Source organism: Cryptotermes secundus, unplaced genomic scaffold (assembly GCF_002891405.2).
Source record: "Cryptotermes secundus unplaced genomic scaffold, Csec_1.0 scaffold263, whole genome shotgun sequence".
Classification (NCBI taxonomy): Eukaryota; Metazoa; Arthropoda; class Insecta; order Blattodea; family Kalotermitidae; genus Cryptotermes; species Cryptotermes secundus.
Window position 1 is genome coordinate 384,948 of NW_019738352.1, and position 18,985 is coordinate 403,932.

General features: G+C 40.9%; 2 protein-coding genes across 2 annotated transcripts in view; both read right to left on the reverse strand.

Annotated features, from left to right (window-relative positions):
• Positions 1-18,985, reverse strand: part of LOC111870755 (lachesin) — a gene marked incomplete in the record, with an annotated part of 273,318 nt that overhangs the window by 210,362 nt on the left and 43,971 nt on the right.
• LOC111870756 (piggyBac transposable element-derived protein 4-like) lies at positions 16,336-17,529 on the reverse strand. Its single transcript, XM_023863273.1, has one exon. The coding sequence runs from the start codon at positions 17,527-17,529 to the stop codon at positions 16,336-16,338; it is 1,194 nt and encodes a 397-aa protein (XP_023719041.1).

Below are 18,985 nucleotides of genomic sequence, written 5' to 3' on the forward strand. Positions count from 1 at the left end.
AAGACGCTATTTCCTTCAAATAGCTCCTCAATTACCCTCATGAGGCTGAGTGGACGCCGTTCCAGACCCAATACTTCTCAGAAAATCTGGTAACACCGGAAATTGACCACGGACCTCTAGGTCTGTAGCCAGGAACTAAGACCACTAGACCACAGAGGTGGTCTCATATAAACCTAGTGCACTTGAGAAAATTTTGTGATGGTAACAATCGATGTGTGCATCATATTTTTGACTGATTTATACGATTTTGTTATGCCGTCTGTCTCCTTGTTTGAGTATATTGGCGTGCTCTTCAATAGCACCTGAAAGGTTGAACGGATTTATTGACTTTCGGTATTTAGGAGTCTGTCACAAGTCGCTGCCCACTGGGTATGATCATTCCAGCTACAAAAATTGGGGCCCTTCAAATGAACCCCAAAACACAGAATGGTGATAATTTCAAAAAAAAGATCTAACGATTTTGATCAAATATCAGTAATTTACGGGGGCACGCGGTAGCGTAGTTATTTGAGGCAATATGCTACAAGCCGGAGGTCGCGGGTTCAAGTCCCGATGAGGTAATTTGATTTCTTTTTAAATTGACTTAATCCTTCCAGCCGCACTATAGCCTTGGGGGTTGATTCAGCCTCTAACAGCAGTGAGTACCAGGAATATTTTTTGGAATATTCTTGGGGGTAAAGGGCAGCCGACTCTTAAAGCTGTCAACCTTTCGGTCATCTGTGAACCGATTGTGTATAAAATGTGGTAACCTCAACATCTCACAACCCTACGGGCCTCCACAACCTGTTACAGGGATACCTTTACTTTTACTTTTACTTATTTTTATCAGTAATTTACGCACAGCACCTCCAGAAAGAAAGTTGCACAATTTATATCATTAGGAAAATAACTGCCTTCGCACTAGGGTCCCAAATGAGAAATTTCGATATTATCAAAATCTACTCCACCGGTCAGATGGATTTAAATTCTGTTCGGTATTCCACAACCAACGAAGCTCTACCGAGCAACAGTGGATTTCTTTTCCAGGATGATACAAAGAATGCTAGGTGTATATGAGATAATGTATATACAAGGCCTTTGAACCGGTTTTTCTTATTTTACTTAACGAATCCTTCTCAACTGGACGCGTTATAAAATTTGGGCAGATGAACATGGAAATAGTCGGTACCAAATTTTAAATGACCGCCCATATAAAATTATACATTTTTTCTCTCTTCTTGCTCCAAAATTGGAGCATAGGGCTGATTGCTCAGTTTCATGATCATTTTACAGACGCTAAGACTCCTTAGACGGGTGATCAGCTCGTCGCAAGGCCTCTACCTAAACACAGGACAACAAAAACACAGAATAAACGCATACACAAAACATCCATGCTTTGTTTGGGATTCGAACCCACGATCCCGACTTCCGAGCGAGAGAAGACAATACATGCCTTAGACGGCTCGGCTACAGTGACCGGCCCATACAATTTTATGAGTACTTTATTTACTGGAGACTACGGAAGGCCTTGAACCAATAATAGTCTTATCCAGAATCGAAACCGGGACCTCAAGGAAAGAATGAATGGAATTTAACTATACTTTGTCGCGATATGCGGAGGGAGGTATGTGGCAATAGTCTTGACATTTATTGGATTACAAATTAGGACAACCAGTCCCTGTCCTGAATTCCAGGTGCTTACATCAGAATGAGAAACACTGCTATGTCTCCCTCGGTAATGAAGCTAAGGGCTGGTCGATATTAAATCGAAATATTTAGGCTTAACTTCTATCCACAGTCATGTTGATGATATAAACATTGACACTAATCTGTTAGCAACAGGATTTGTAAATTTAACGGCCACTAGTCCTTGAGATGATATTTGCTTTTCACTGATTTTAATTACGCGTGCAAATATTATGAGTTAATCCTCCGAGCTCATCATAATATTCTAACACAGATCTTGTTCAATTAAAGGTAATTCTACTTATGTGGCCACTCGGTTCGAACCTCACACTTGCACTAGCAACCCCCGAAAAAAGACTACTCAACTTGTCCCTTTTTAAATATTTCAGAAGAATTCCATATCATGTGGCTATTCCTTTCTGACTCAGAATAATGAAATTTGTCTTAGTGCAGAATCCGAGGTTCTCACACTCACAGTTCACTCACGGAGCTGCGCCCTTCTTGAGAAACCGCCAGTTGTGCGGCTTCTCAAGAGATTACCAGTTCATTGTCATATCCACTGGTCCCTATCCTGAGCCATATCGATCCAGTCCATACCATCCCATCCTGTCTCTCTAGTTAGATAGTTAGTTAGTTAGTTATTGGAGAGGGTGGGTTTCCCCCTTGCACTGAGACCTGTATTGGTCCATTGTGCTTCCCCCTATGATTTCTACCAGTCTCTATATCCTACCGGTACTGGTGCTTACCATCAGTCCCGCCCAGCCAGCGAGACCGGCTCTATTAGCTGAGAGGTATCTATAATGCTTCCCCCATCTACCAGAGGTATTAGAGACTGCTATTGGGCGGGAAACGTCCGTTAATTGGCTCAGTGACCTCCTTTGGAGATATGAGGTTGTTTTATGTGCCGTAAAGCTACGACACGGGACCCAGGGCTTAAAGTCCCTCCCGGAGGACTTGTTCCCTGAATTTTTCCGCCCTTAAAAATTCGACGACTTCCGCCGGGTATTTGAACCCGCGTACTACGAGTCATGAGGTGGGAACCTTACCTCTAGACTACGGAGGCCGCTTATCCTCTCTCTCTAAGATCCATTTTAATATTGTCCTCCCACCTACTTCTCGATCTTCCTAGTGATCTCTTTCTTCTGGCTTTCCCACCAATATGCATTCATCCTCTCCCCCATTCGTGCCACGTGCCCTGCCCATCTCATCCTCTTTGACTTGTTCATTCTATTTATACTTGGTGAAGCGTACAGATTATGAAGTTCCTGATATTTATGAACAATTATATCCCAAAAGATAAAAACTCTTCAAATATCTGTTCGTATTTTGGGAAATATATAAAGTTGATATAGCGCTCTTGAAATACACCAGGAGCCTAGAATTGACATGAAATGTGAAGTTCTCGCAACTGTGAAAATATAGACTATGGGCTGAACTTAGGAACTGAAAGTGCCGTGAAACAATCATAGAACACAATACCCTGGGCTGTCTGTCTCTAGGTGGTTAGCAGCGTTAGGGGAACCTAAAAAGGCCGGGAACTTATCTTAGAAGATGTGAACTCGAATGCGTTGGCTTAGGATAGAGACAAATTGTGGGCCTTTGTCAAAATGATAATGGAACATCGAGCAGCACAACACGGAATATCATCTCGCTCACAAAGGCCATGTACTACGAAGATAAAGCGTCTGGAAGAGTCTGCTGCCCCAGTGTTTCTCAGATAGTGGAACGCAACCCACTGTTGGGACCTCACGTCTTGGTGGGTAGGACATGATTTTTCCAAAACAAGGTATTTAATGACTATTAGCATACTTTTTTTATCTTTAAAAAATAAAATTGGCTTGTGATATCACCTTTCTGTCTGTGTGCCTATGAGTCTCTATATGTATTTCTCCAAATATTTTTTGAATACCTCAACCAGTATTTATGAAATTTGGTATGCATACTATGGCACCTGAGCCCATCTTAACGTCCTACTGCATGAATCCCTCCCACCCGTAATACTAACAGCCTCCCAAATTTCTAAGTCGAAAATGTGAGTTAGCATGAATGTCTGTAGCAAACTTTATGAAATTTGGTATATGTACCATGCCACATAAAGCCATCTCAACGTTGGACATCATAAATCCCTCCCATCAGTAATAATAATGTTGCTGTCTCTCAAATTTCTGAAAATAAGTCTTCATGAAACTTACTCTGTTTATTTGATGCCATCTGAGACTAACACAATGGCGGAGATCATAAATCTCTCTCATCAGTAGTACAAACATTATAGCCTCTCATACTGTGATAGCATCTTTAATATTATTCGAATGAGTGATCTGATCGTCATGAAATTTTGTACCCATATCGTGCTATCTTCACGGTGTATTTTATAAATCACAACCATCAGCACTACCAACAGTATAGCCTCATAATTATATTGTTTTATTGAACACACTGGAAATACAAATAAATGTTTTGTTATACTTGTATCAGGTACTAAAATTATAGAGAAAGGAAAGTAGTGTATTAATTCCTCCCAGAACTTCTTGTATAATACTCAGATATATAGAATTTTATACTTTTCTTTAATAAGACACGGATCGCGTAGAAAACGACGCGTCCAAATCTTGACGCCTTTCTTTTATTTTTTGCCTACTTTCCTTATTTTGAAAAATAAAAGTAGGCTTATGACATAACCATGCTGTCTGTGTGTCTGGTCTGTGCAACCATTCGTTGATAAACTTTTGAATGGCTGAACGATACTTTATGAAACTTGGTAAGTATATCATGGCATCTGAACAAGTCTCAGCAGCGTACTTCATAGAAACCTCCCATCAGTGTGTTTGTATATTCATCCCTTATCGCTGTTATACAACGGCTCGGTAAAAAAGGAAAGGTTACCGCTGCAATAAATACACACAACAATAGAATAATTGTGAGATGCGTCACTTTGAATTAGGTTCTTGTAGTATTATAGAAAACATGGGATTATTTCTTCGTGGAACTTATTTTCTTTTCAAAATTAGGAAATTAGGCTGAAAGCACACTTCATCAAAAAACAAAATTATTTTACTGCGGTGGGATTACGCGCTGCGAAAAAGAGAGACGGACACATGGAACAAAATGCCGCATGTCGCTGCACCAGTACTGCAGAATGCACTGAATTCTTCAAACTGTTTCTGAACGACAGAGACCTATCTCGTTACATTGTTTGTATAATTCCGAGTATAGGACGAAGTAATTTTATTATACAAAATTTGAGCTTCCCAGATTCTGTGGCCTTCTGGTGTGGCACCGCATTATTTGGTAGACAGATACATTGCACAGCGTTGCATTCCAAGTGAAAATTTTAGTATAAAATCCTTTTTTTTTAACGAGCATGTCACAAGGAAGTTATGTATAAGCAGAGACCACAAATGAATGTTCACAGATATTTAAACTTCAAATGTCAACGAGTAGAGTACTTAAAATGGCTGAAATGTGTGCACAATTAGCTCATTGATGTATCCTTTAAAATATTTAAATAAAACTTTCATATACAATATTTTACACAGAAATACATGTAACGGACCAATCAGCGTTAATTAACTGATGTCCTCGTAAAACAAGAAGTTTCCTGCCCTTTATGGAATACTTACATATTTGAACAGTTTCCATCAGAAATCCAAGAATATTCCAGAACACACTTCAAACATTTAATTCACACAAAACTATTTTCATCAGAATTGTTCCTTAATGTGATCATATCTGGATCTAAAATTTAAATAGTAACGCTTTTCAACCTCCAATCTTTCACTAAATTTGAGTTTTGTCTACGGTTCCATGCCTTGGATCGGTCGGTCGTGATTTACGTACTGAAACTAGTTACGGCATCTGACTGCTAGGCTTCCTGCAGCTGTTTAAACTAAAGAAACCCAGCACTGCAAATATAAATATAAACCACATCTGAAGTCTGTTACCAGGCGCATTTAAAATGCGATCTTTACAGGCGTAAGTCTACAGTGAAACTCACAGGGCGGACCCCTGTTGCTACCTGCAAATAGGGAAATGACGTTAACGTAGTTGCTTGCATGATATGTGGTGTGAGAATTCTTGTTGTGATATAGCATTCAGTAAATCGCCAAGTGTAATCAAAGTAATTGCGGAAACACCACCCAAGGCGAGTGAAGCTGGTAAAGTGTTTACAACAAGAGGCACCCTGCCGCGAAATTCTTTACTGCTTTTCAAACAGGCAGTATCTATAGGAGTTTGTTTCTTGAAGGGAAATTGCTTATGAATGTTGCTTCAATTCTTAAACTCTGTTGGGATAAAGTAATAAATTCATAAATTTCCTCAAGTTTCCCTTGAAGATGACTCGCAAATATGAAATAACATTTAATAATATCACTCCGTGAAACAGACTCGTTCTTGAGAGTCTGACAGTTAAGAGAGTCAAGAATTCAAGTATTTAATTCAACAGGCAGGTTCATTACATTTCTTACAAAAGCCCGCTACTGGACTTTATCCAGGACCAAATTAATCCCGTCCACATCTTCACACATTAATTGTTTAAGAGTCATTTCAACATTATACACCTATTCACACCTAAATCTCCTAATTGGTCAGTTCACTTCACACTTTCCAGCTAATATTCTGCATGAATTCCTCAAATGCTCCGTGCATGCTAATGTTCCGGCTACCTTGTGCTTCTTGATTATTAATGAAAAGTGTGAGGCATGAAGATCCTTATTTTACCGACATATGATATTATATTTTAACAATGTCCTTAATGAAAACCGTGTATTGTGCAGAGAATTTCAATGTAATGCGTGAGAGTACTTATGTATGTAGGATGTAGAACATACAGGTAAAAATATGTGTAGATATAAACTTCAAAATTTTAGAAAGTAAGGAAAATTAACAATGCATTCAGCCCTTACACCACATTTTCTCCAGGGCTTTCATATAATCATTTCAATAAAATTGCAATTGAAGATAAATTATAGATTGCGGCATAATTATATGGTTGAAGGAAGCGCTACGAATATTGTTATTGAAAGCAATTTCAAAAATTTTCACACTAATGAAGTTATTTTTCCCCTTCTCTTGCTCCCAGTTTGGAGCACATGGCTCATTTCTCAGTTTCTTGATCATTTTACAGACGGTAGGGCTCCTTAGACGGGTGATTAGCATGTCGCATTTCGGCTTTAAATTTTTGGTTTTGCTATGAAGTATTGACCAAGCAAAAAGTCAGAAACCCTCGACATCTCTAAACGCTACTTTGCACCAGTAAACTCGGGTATAAATGAAAGGTTTAGCGTCAATGACGTAAATGATTCATTTTCATACATATCTGGCTCCGGGCACGTCATATCACCAAATCCGTGTCACTGTGAAAGTGCGCATAATGGAGAAATAGGTGGAATTATTTATAGAACGAAACAAATCTTCATGACGTATCTGGTATCCTCATCACAAAAAATGACATTCCTAAAATTATAACACAAACAGTTGCTTTTGTTGCTCCCTATGATTCTTATATGTAATATACGTGTTACATTTATTACTCAATTTTAAACACGTATTTCAATTGCCGGTGAATTTCACTAACAAATAAAACACAATCCTTTTACATTCTTGTTCATGAACGGTACCGGGATCTCTCAGCCGCTACGAGCTACAGTCTGGAAGGCCGTAGTTGGCTTCCCTGCGGGGCAAGATAATACTTTTTCTTCACATTTTCCAGGCCTGCTCTGGGGCAAACCCAGCCTCTTATCCATTGGACGGTGTACCGAGAGATCTGTCCCAGTGGAGAAAATGTCAGGTGCATGAAGCTGACCACTCACCTCCTCCTAGATAGTTGGAGCAATACCTCCACGCTCGACGAGTTTTAATGTGGCGGTGCTTAATATTGTCACGTGAATTAGTGGCTAATAAAGCGGATTCTGGATTGGATGAACGGGTGTATTTGATCGTAATACACACACTAATAATTACATGTAGTTAGAGCACTATCGCTAATCTTACACTTTATAGTTAATATATTAATATAACCCTAAAAGAGTAGGAAACCCAACGTGTCGTAATGTGGATCTGTTTCCGTCCTCAGGTGAAAGGGAGACACTTAATCTGTTGGGTCCCTTATACAGAGTTAACGTTAATCAGGGGAGCAGTTTTAGAATACCGGACGACGGATAGGGTCCGAAAATCAAATAATTCTGAGTGTTTATAGTTTACATAAAATAACTCAAAGTATTGGACAATTATTTTGAAGGTAAAGCTATCACTGTAACAGGCCGCGAAGGTCCATATGGTCATGAGACGTCGAGGCGCCTATATATTTTTTTCTAGATAATCGGCTCACAGATGACGGTAAGGTTGTCAGCCTTAAGTAACGCCCCCTTTCACTAACAGGAAGATTCCTGGTACCCATTTCTGTTAGAGGCTGAGTCGAACCCAGGGCCATAATGCAGCTGGAAGGATTAACTAAATTGAAAAAATCCATCTCATCGGGAAACGAGCCTGCGACCTTCCGGCTTGTAGCATAGTACCGCGTGCCCCCTGAACCATTATTAGACAGGCAATTGTTCATAAACGTTTGATGGGAACTACTTTCATTCATTCGCTGCCTGAACAGGCTAAATAAGTGTAAGAAAGCCTTTATAAGTATAATCTGTTTAAGGTCGGGGTTTTAATTTTAGCGTCTGTCGAATGCGTAAGTGCTTCCTATGGTGCATTCCCGTCAGGAACATCAAGATCTGATCCCTTGTGTTACAGTACGAGCGTAAACTGGTTTCATATACCTCAGTACAGAATCCGGTTTCGGGCTCTTGTGAAAGCAGTAAATAACTTTCGGTTCTATAAAATTTTTTGGAACGTACTGACCAAGGGAGGACATGTGGACGAACGTCGTTTCTCAAAATGATATCAGCCCTTGGAGTTCTTAATAAAAAACTGAGCTTTCTTACAGAAAATTCTGTATTCTTTTGACGACGTAGGAGAGCCCATTCTTCTTCCGCTTTCTTACATAATCAGCGGTCTATGCATTACATATTGTACATGCACAGGCCGAGATTCAAACCGAGTACCACCGAAATGTAAATGAGTCGCATTACAGCTATACTAACCTGCTTAGTTGCTGTAAATTTCTCATATTGCCGTGTCTTTGTACGTCAGTCGGCAAATATCGGCTTTCCTTTCTTATTAGAGCTTTCAACGGTAACTTCTGGCTTGCATTTACCCTTGAGGCCACAATCTGCCTTCTGCACTTCAAACTTCCTGACCCACGCCATTTGCAGCTTCATTGATGAATGACTCGGGAAGAGACTGCCAAAGTAATCATCGTTTGATACGAAATAAAAAAAGTAAAGTAAAAGTAAAGCTATCCCTGTAACAGGCCTTGGAGTCCCATAGGTTTGTGAGATGTTGAGGTTCCCACATTTTCTAGACAATTGCCTCATAGATGGCGGTAAGATTGTCAACCTTACACGCCGGCAGCCTTTACCCCCAAGAATATTCCTGGTACTCAGTTCTGTTAGAAGCTGAGTCGACCCCGGGGCCATAGTGCGGCTAGAAGTATTACGTAAATTGACAGAATCCACCTATTGGGATGTGAAATGAAAGCTGTAGCATGTTGTTATCTCAAGAGGGTAGAGAAGGAGAAATATGTGAATCCGTGGTTCTTATGGTATTGTTCGTGGTGTCCAGGTTGAAATAGATTCTCTCTACTTCCTTGTTCATCTGGATTTGCTTCGATATAAAGTAAGCTTTGAACGTAGCGGCCTCCATAGTCTAGAGGTAACGTTCCCACCTCATGACTCGTAGTACGCGGGTTCAAATACCCGGCGAGGTCGTCGAATTTTTAAGGGCGGAAAAATTCAGGGAACAAGTCCTCCGGGAGGGACTTTAAGCCATGGGTCCCGTGTCGTAGCTTTACGGCACGTAAAAGAACCTCATATCTCCAAAGGAGGACACTGAGCCAAATTAACGGACGTTTCCCGCCCAACAGCAGTCTCTAATACCTCTGGTAGATGGGGGAAGAATTATAGATACCTCTCAGCTAGTAGAGCCGATCTCGCTGGCTGGGCTTGACTGATGGTAAGCACCAGTACCGGTAGGATATAGAGACTGGTAGAAATTATAGAGGGAAGCACAATGGACCAATACAGGTCTCAGTGCATGGGGAAACCCACCCTTTCCAATAACTAACTAACTAAGCTTTGTACGTTATTAAGCAGGATGTGTAGGCATGTGGAGGGGTGGAGCAACAGCAATAGTTCCACATATTCTTCACCTGGACACTAGGTAAGCGTGAGCTGTAAGTTCCATTATCCGTCCGCTTTTACCTAAAAGAAGTAGTCCCCATTATCCAATGGAGACGAAGTCGGGTAGACGTTAGAATATATTTTTCCTGTGGTATAGCATTAAATTGTCTACAAATGACGTATGGACTTCATCATGGAGCCATCTATGGGGAGCTGCCTATGGAAAACTCTTAAAAATGTGGAAGTCTTACCTAACCAATTGGCGGATACTTTAGAATATCGTGCCGTGGAATATCGTGAGTCAAGAAATTGGATCATTTTACTTTACAAGGAAAGTGAGCAGAATGCCAAGAATATCTAGTTCTTACGATGGACGACCTATAGTTGCTTTTCAGAGAAATTCGAAGCGAATAAATAAATGTATATCGCAAATATATTGTTTCTTTCCAATTAAACTGCGTAACAACCCCCGAACACCAGTGGACACAACATCTCTCAATTCTAAATTCTTAAAAATTGCGGATGAATATTATACAAAATCCTATTTGTGAACTGACGAACTTCACGGAGTGCGAACCTTCGTGAGGCATTAACAGCGTCTCGGCTGGCAGACAAACTTCCTGCAATTTATAGAACCCGAATAATTATTATCATGACAGAAAAAGCCCAGTACTGAGCTCTACCCTGAGTCATATAAACCCGGTTAACAATCTACATGTTCAATATCCGTGTTAATGCCATCCACCCATCTACTCCTAGATTTTGAAATTGTTCCCTTTCCCACAGATTTCAAGAATAAAATTCTGCACCTGCTTCTGATCTCTCCCCTGCATACGTCATGATCTCACCTACCCTCAGTGTCACCCTTGTTTCTTTCTTCCTGTTATGGCTCTTATTTTTGTTCTTCTTCTAGCATCGCTTCCGTTTTATACGGCTCGATGGACGCTAAGTTACCAGTCGCCTCTATCCTGCCGTACTTTCTGTTGTTTAGGTCTCTTTAAGAACATTTATTTAGTTAACTGTGTTAAATTTCCCAAATAGCCGCTTGTGAAACCATGAAAATCCCCCAGGAAACAGAGCCCTCACAGCGAGACGGCTGCGGTATGTGACTGTGAGGAGAAGAGGGATGAAGCACGAGGTAACAACAAGGAAATGAGACACGAATAAGGAAATTTGAAGGAAAGTCGAGGTACGCAATTCTTTAGAGGTGTCAAGCACCTGCGATGAATCTAGGGCAATCCCTCTACCCCCTCACAATGTGCTTCCCTCGCTTCATGTATGGATGTGGTGACAGCTTCTCTTGTGGTGCAGGGAACACGAGCGAGGTTCTGCAGCAATATCGCGAATCGCAGGCGAAGGCGGCCATCAATCAGCCCCCAAGAGCAGCTGCTTTGCCTTCATCTCAGGCAATGCACCGTACTGCTAGACACGTTGCATGACGCGGCGTGATGACTTGAGTTCAGATCTCGGCCAATGTTTCGTCACTGACAACTTTTCTTCTTCTTGCAGAACAGAAGGTGTAGCAATATTAATCTATATTTGTTCCCGGTAGGTAGCCGGTTCGAATCTCTTCCTTTTTATCCTGACGAAAATATTCTTTCTTCGGTGTCTCAAGACAAGTGGGTCAGTATCCTCTGATCGGTCGCCATATGGCTTGTTCCTCTGCTATTCACGGTTTAGGCTCAAGTCCGCTGCAGCTGTATAGTTGTCTCCTGACGTGACTACTTCAGCCTGTATAGGGCAAGGGTTTGAGACTTCTTGTGCTTCAAGTCCCGTAAAGGAGTGAAACAGACATTTCGTTCCCACGAAAAATAGAGAAAAACAGAACTTGGATAGGTCACAATTTAATACGTGAATTCATGTGTAATATTATGGTACAATGTTCGTCTTTATATCTGTCGCTTTTATTGAAGATTTTAGATAGTTAACTTTGTGTCGTTGCGGGAATGTTGCCGAAGTTTCGGAGGTGCATGTTTCCTCCGTCGTTATGGTTCAATTTTATTCGGTGAGTGACTTTTTTATACACAGATTTTTGCTTCGAAAGAAACAAGTGGGAAAAACGAGGATTTATGGCCCGTGTGAACCAAAAGGTAAAGACGGTCCGCCAATCCTCACTCATTTTCCACATCCCTTTCGAATCACAAATGTATATAAGCACAAATATTCGCCCACTATTCACACTAAGACATTGACGATGGGTCGAAAATTACTCCTAAAAGTTGACTACCTTGCGCACATCCACACGGTGTAATCACAAAAGATTGAAATAGCATCTATCAGTTAACTACCCTGAAATTCTGATATCAGTAATCTTTATATTTGTCATATATACAAGCTTATACTATGTCGATCCATGGGCCGCGCCATAGCTCAAGCGGTTAGTCGCTGGCTTCCCACCGCGGCGACCCGTGTTCGATCACGGGTCTGGTCAAGTGGGATTTGTGGTGGACAAAGTGGCGCTGCGGCAGGTTTTCTCCGAATACCTCGGTTTCCCTTGCCAATCTTCATTCCATCAATTGCACCATAATCACCCTCACCTATCATCTGGGGCTGGTACAACAGGCCAGAAATGGCCGCAGTGCAAGGGACTTAGACCCACCTCACTAGCAATAAAAAATAATGTAGATATCACATTGGACGGAGTGGTTTGTATTTATAATTGTTAGTGTGACGGACCAGAATGAAACAAATCAAATATAGATCCATTTATACAGGCACACAGACGGACTTGTGGTACCCATGACAAGCTGATTTGGTAACCAAAACATAACTTATCCAGAGCTTGATGAAACAGTGCTCTACGAAATTCCAGGTATACTACGTCAAAATAGGCCAAGGCAGCTTCCGCACAAATCCCTCCTCCACGCTCAACCCTCGTACTCTACGTCTACATTACAATACGCGATGTAGTTTAGTACTTGGTGCAAGGTCGTCAAACACTATGACGTACCATACAGTGGGCAGAAGATAACCAAGGTGTAATTCATGAAATTTTACGTCTCTGAAAGCAGAAGGATCACGGAAAGGGGCAACTTCTTAGCTCAAGACAGCCGAACTATGAGAGAGAGCAGTAGCAAGCAAGAGAAGGAAGGGGCACTGCTATAACTTTGCGGAAGAGAACTGTTGCAAGTACGGCGCCACCATCGTTCTTTGTGCTGATTTAGTTCTCTGCTAATTTCATTTTAAACAGTGCTATTGCGTAATTTTACCACCTATTAATAAGATACGCATCAAGTTGACTCTAAGCGACAAATATTCTGGCTTGTATTTGGGAGACGCTCTTTTCAAATCAGGGTATGAACGCGGGCTATGCTGACTGATGTTCTTTCGTAACCATATTTTATCCAGAAAGCAGTCTTCTGGGATTTGGCACCGTGTATATGTGGTGTTAACCGACGTTTCGGAGGAACGTATCGCCTCCATCTTCAGGGTAGAAGAAAAAATATAAGAAATCTCCAAGCGAAGAAACCGTGAGAACCGGTGAAAGCAGTCTGCTTTCTTCATAGTCACCGCGGTGAAAGCCTCAAATCTTACATTTTATCCAGTTATCAAATTCTAGAACAGTACGTATCTGAAATGAGACCGCGACTGCGTACTTCCGCATCGCGTTCATGTCATTAATCAGTACTCATTACTCGTCCCATTTTGCGATCCGACAGAGACTGAGCTAATAACAGAGCAGTTAAATGAATAAAATGCGTGTCGGTGGTTCCTTAACTCTGTAGCTATTTCTCCAGATTGTAATACTGCCCTCTCTGTCAAGTTCGCGTGTTATCTCCGGCCCCTCGAATAAAAATCGTGGTTCAAACCACACCAGTAAGAATACATCCCAGAAACTTCCTCTTTCAGAACATCTCAATGTGTACAGATGATTCATAATTTTAGGGGCTAATTCCGAAATGGAAAAAGCCAGAACACATAATCATTAAAAGCTAAAGAAGAATGAATTATGCTGGAAGTGACAGTGAGCAAGGTGGCTGAAGCCATAACGGTTCCGATTTATATTCGAGAGCTGCGTTCTTCAAATCTCGGCAGTGTCTTCCGTAATTTTAACCGAAGTTTCTGATGGTTTTTTACAGTCCCTCCAGGCGATTGTCAAGAGAAAATATCCTCATCCATTCCAGTTTATAGTTATTTCGTCATCCCAGCATTCGACATGATAATTTGCGATAATAAGAACGTGGCTAAATTGTAGATAAAGTAAACAGAAGCGATATTTTCAGCTGGAAAATAGTACCTATTTCTCTGTGTGAAGTTCCTTGTTTAATATCGTGAGCATCAAACTGACGAAGAACTGAGAACCGAAAAAAGTCGCAGAAGATCTGAATTTTGTCCAAATATATTTGCTGTGAGAAGGCAAAGCATCAACTACTGCTAATATGTGTCTATTACAACACAGTTTATGTCAAACTGAACTAAGCAGACGTAGGTATTTGGAGAGAAAATGATAATACATTTAATGAAAAGAGTTTCGATTTTTTTCTCGTAACTATATAAAACTGAGCTCCATCCTTTATGCGCTATATATTTCAGTCTTCATTTCTCTTTGTCTCAAATTAGATCCTTAGCAGAGAATGTGAGTCAGAGATTGATATACGAGTATGACAATTTTCTAATCCCTTAACATATAAATTATTACTCTGAAAAATAGAGCGACAACTGTAACGAAAGCCTAAATTTTTAAATCACTTAAAATGTTGTTATGTAAGTGCGTGCGGGAAGTGTGGCCATAGAACTTATCTTTGTAATGGCAAGAATCAATTTGCCAAAGTTCCATTGCGTTGCGTCACGCATCATTGTGCATCAGGCTTCAAGCGAACAGTGAGGAGAATTGAAGATGTAAGAACAAGCAATGATCCCATATAGAGACGGAGTTTGGAGAACAGAACACTTTGGAGCTAGAAGAAATCAAAAGACTGTGTCGTTTGGAGAAAGAAAATTGTAAAAACAGAAACTTGTATTCTGCTGGAACGCGGCTGTCACTAAATGCATTGCACTGACATCCCCGCGTTTCTTCTTGTCTTCTGAGCAACGTTCCTGAAACTTGGGCTCCATTCAAAATAGGTTTACGTACAGGGTGTTTCGAAAATTGTTGCGTATCAAACTTCGTTAGTTCTTTTATACAAAATATAATTCCGCCAATAATGCAACTTTTTCTATAACGCCTTCCCTTCACAACATGTTTCGGCCCGGCCCCAAACGTTCATCATCAAGTGTCTCAGCTATGCCAAAACTATTCCACTGGATACGCAGAATGTGCAATTTCTCACATCAAATATAACTGCGATATTTAATTATTTAAAATGTTGCCTGCTATAATCGATACTTAGTTAACATTAATTAAAATACCATACGCTGTAATTGACATTAAATTTAAATTTAAATTTATTATTTTTTTCATTAACCTTTAAGAGACGAAATACGCCGTATGGGACATTTAAAGTGCAGTCGTCGTGGCCAATGTGCGCCATATGGGACGTGTAGTCCAAACGCGTGCACAGTCTTTCGAAAAATTAATTTTAAGATAGAAATCTTTGTTTTACTTACATTCTTTTTCGGCATCAGCTTGATAAGTAAACAGGCTTCACTCCTGCATCATCTAACTGAATCTAGCCTTCATGTGGTACTCCTGGAAACACCCGAAAATGCAGAGTCCAACACCGCGTTTTATACATTTTGTTCGGATGTTTCTCCTCTTTGCACGTGAAGAGCACACACGACAGTTCAGTCTTGTGATTGACGAAGTTGGCCAGTGATGTCGATTGGCTTCCTCTAATCGACATATTGTAGATGAGAGAGCAGAAGGTCGACCTATGGGCCGCTGTGGGTGAAGATACCCCTTGCAGCATGTTCCAGCATATTTCGCACAAGGGCGAGACGAAAGTCNATAGCCCTCTCTCTGGATTTTCATGCTGTATCGGCCTGGGTGTTCGTGTGTTGTTGTGAAGAGAAGCAGCGATAGAAACAGTCGCATTATTAACGGAATAAAATTTTGTATGAAAACTGTATTGCCGGTCACAGTAGCCGCGCTGTCTAAGGCATGAACTGTCTTCGCTTGCTCGGACACTGGGGTTGTGGGTTCGAATCCCACTCAGGGCATGGATGTTTGGTATGTGTATGCGTTTATTCTGTGTTTGTGTTGTCCTGTGTTTAGATGGCGGCCTTCAGACGGCCTGATCACTAGTCCAAGAAGCCTACTCTCTGTGAAAAATGATTACGAAACTAAATAAAAGGTCTGGGCCCTGGATGGGCTGGAAGAGCCATTGTAAAAATTAGAGATATATTACTGCAACAGGATGCTTACATACAATATTCATTACTTCAGNAATTTCCAGGTCCGACGACTGATGGAATTCTGTTTGTCATTCTGTCTGCCTTGTCGACATATCCCGTGTGCTTGTTGTAATCCGCAACAGTTACTGGTTTTATGGCATTTCCATGCTCATCACAGAATTTGCCTTCTGTTGGAGGAGAGTGCATGTTTGTCCTTCCAAACTAGTGCTGTCATGTCGACTCTCACCCTAACCCGAATGTCACCTTTCTTCAATCTAAGTTGTCTGTTGCGAAAGTCTTGAGGCAAGCCCTTCCGATTTGGTCTCAATGTCCCACAGCAACTTATTTTCTTCGTCATTAGTTCATCGAACAAGTCTGGTGATGAAAAGAAACTGTCCATGTACGGTTTGTGGCCTACTCTCTCAACCCTTCTGCAGAGGTCCCTAACCGTAGCATGCGTCGCTGTTACATCTCGGTCGGCACGTGTCCTGTCTTTCCCTAAGTAAACCTTCATGTCATGAGTATACCCAGCAGCATCACAGCGTTTGTAGATTTTGATTCCGAAACATTTGTGTTTCTTAGGAATGTACTGTCTGAAAACCAACCTCCCTTTCAATCTGACAATTATTTCATCAACAGACAAATGTTGAGAAGGATTATAATATTTTTGATATGCGTCATTTAGAGTGTCGAAGATGATCCTAATTTTCCATTGTCCGTCATAACTGTCGGCATTCCTGTCAATTTCTGTACTGTTATCTGCAAAATGAATGAAATGAAGAATGCGAAGAAAACACTCGCGTTTCATTGTGTTGCTGTAGAAAGGCGTGCAAAACTGCTCAGCAGTTGACCAGTAGTCCTTTAGTCTGTCCCTTATATTATGTCCCATTTGACTGATGATTCCTAGAAACAGAAATATCTCGGAGTCGGTTACATCAGGGCGCGGAGAAGGTCCATCTTCAAGTCTGTCTAGGTCCTGGTGATAATATCTGTCAGTCTCTTCCACCAGCAGCTGGATAATTCCTGCGAAGTAAAGCATGAAAACGCAGAGTGGGGCTGATTCCTTATTTACGCCTGGAGCTTCATTGAGATTTATCCCCACTGCTCCACTGGAAAAATTATTCACAGCCCTCCTGTCACGCTGGTGTGGTGGTCCCCAGGTTGCCGTCGAAGATAATAGTTCTTCGTCGACTTCACTTTCGGAGCTTCCGTCGTGACCACTGTCAAAATCATCTGTACCGCAGTCCGAATCTGCATCACACAACTGCCTACTGATGTAACGTCCCAAGAATTTACTACGTATACTAACCGGCAACATCTGTAATCTGAGAATATGATTCAGCAGAAACAAATATAAACTTCCCATGCCCACTAATTAATAAAACAGGAGTGAACATTTATACTGCTGAAACGTATTGTGCATGAGGTAAAAGCAGAATTGTAGGCAAACGCTCAAAATAAAAAAAAAAACCAATCAGTGTAAGAATTTTTACAGATTTTAAAATTTTGTAAAATTCTTTTCACACTTCAAGTAAGGGCGTCGCCCGCTTGTTCAAACGATATAGTTCGATAGCCCTCTCTCTGGATTTTCATGCTGTATCGGCCTGGGTGTTCGTGTGTTGTTGTGAAGAGAAGCAGCGATAGAAACAGTCGCATTATTAACGGAATAAAATTTTGTATGAAAACTGTANGTATTGCCGGTCACAATAGCCGGGCTGTCTAAGGCATGAACTATCTTCGCTTGCTCGGACACTGGGGTTGTGGGTTCGAATCCCGCTCAGGGCATGGATGTTTGGTATGTGTATGCGTTTATTCTGTGTTTGTGTTGTCCTGTGTTTAGATGGCGGCCTTCAGACGGCCTGATCACTAGTCCAAGAAGCCTACTCTCTGTGAAAAATGATTACGAAACTAAATAAAAGGTCTGGGCCCTGGATGGGCTGGAAGAGCCATTGTAAAAATTAGAGATATATTACTGCAACAGGATGCTTACATACAATATTCATTACTTCAGCAGGTTGCTGCTGCATTGACGCTGCAGGCCAGGGTTCAGTACCGGATGTTCATGAAATATGAAACTTCGAGTGGACAAAATAATATACATCGTCAGTCGCGGATCTAAAGGATACAATTTTATTTTCTATAAATCTTTTTTGATGCAAATAATAAATTACCAATTATTAAAACGAATATTCTTTGCTTTCCCGTTTACAAAACAAAATTTAAATACAGGGAGATCGAGAAGTCGCGCACAGCACACTAAGCAATTTTATTTTACTGGTTTAATGCACAAACTACAAGACATACAGCACTTACTATTAATGTTTATAACCTTACATCTTGGAAATGCAAAACCAAATCATATCTTTACGACATATGCTCGAAATGGCTTCCCTGTTCAAAAATGTATGCGCGAGCTCTTTTTACCATGTTTGAGGCCACTTCGTGGAGCACCTGTAAACTGGTGCTGTTAGTCGCCGTCGTAATGTTCCTCTTGAGGGCATCCAGTGTACGATGAGGAGACTTCAGGAATAATGAAGTGTAAGGGATTTGGAAGTAGCAGTGGCCTGCTCTAGGTAGTATCCTAGGATTTGGCTGGGTAAACTTAGAAAGATACAGAGAAAGCCGATGTTCCGGGCACGTCTAAGGTATTAGTTTAGAGTGTTACTTCTAAATCATATTGTGACAAAATAATCCCATGCTAGGCAACGATCCGCTAAACACAATCTCGCGTTAACGTATACGCAAGCAACAATAGAATTGCCGTTTCTATGCAATGACAACGTAAACGCACTTCTAAAACAGTGGAGAAATTGCAAGAATAT

What these genes read in the sequence shown, in the direction of transcription:
- LOC111870756 (XM_023863273.1), bottom strand. Translation starts at nt 17,529, where the DNA reads ATGGGAAGTTTATATTTGTTTCTGCTGAATCATATTCTCAGATTACAG.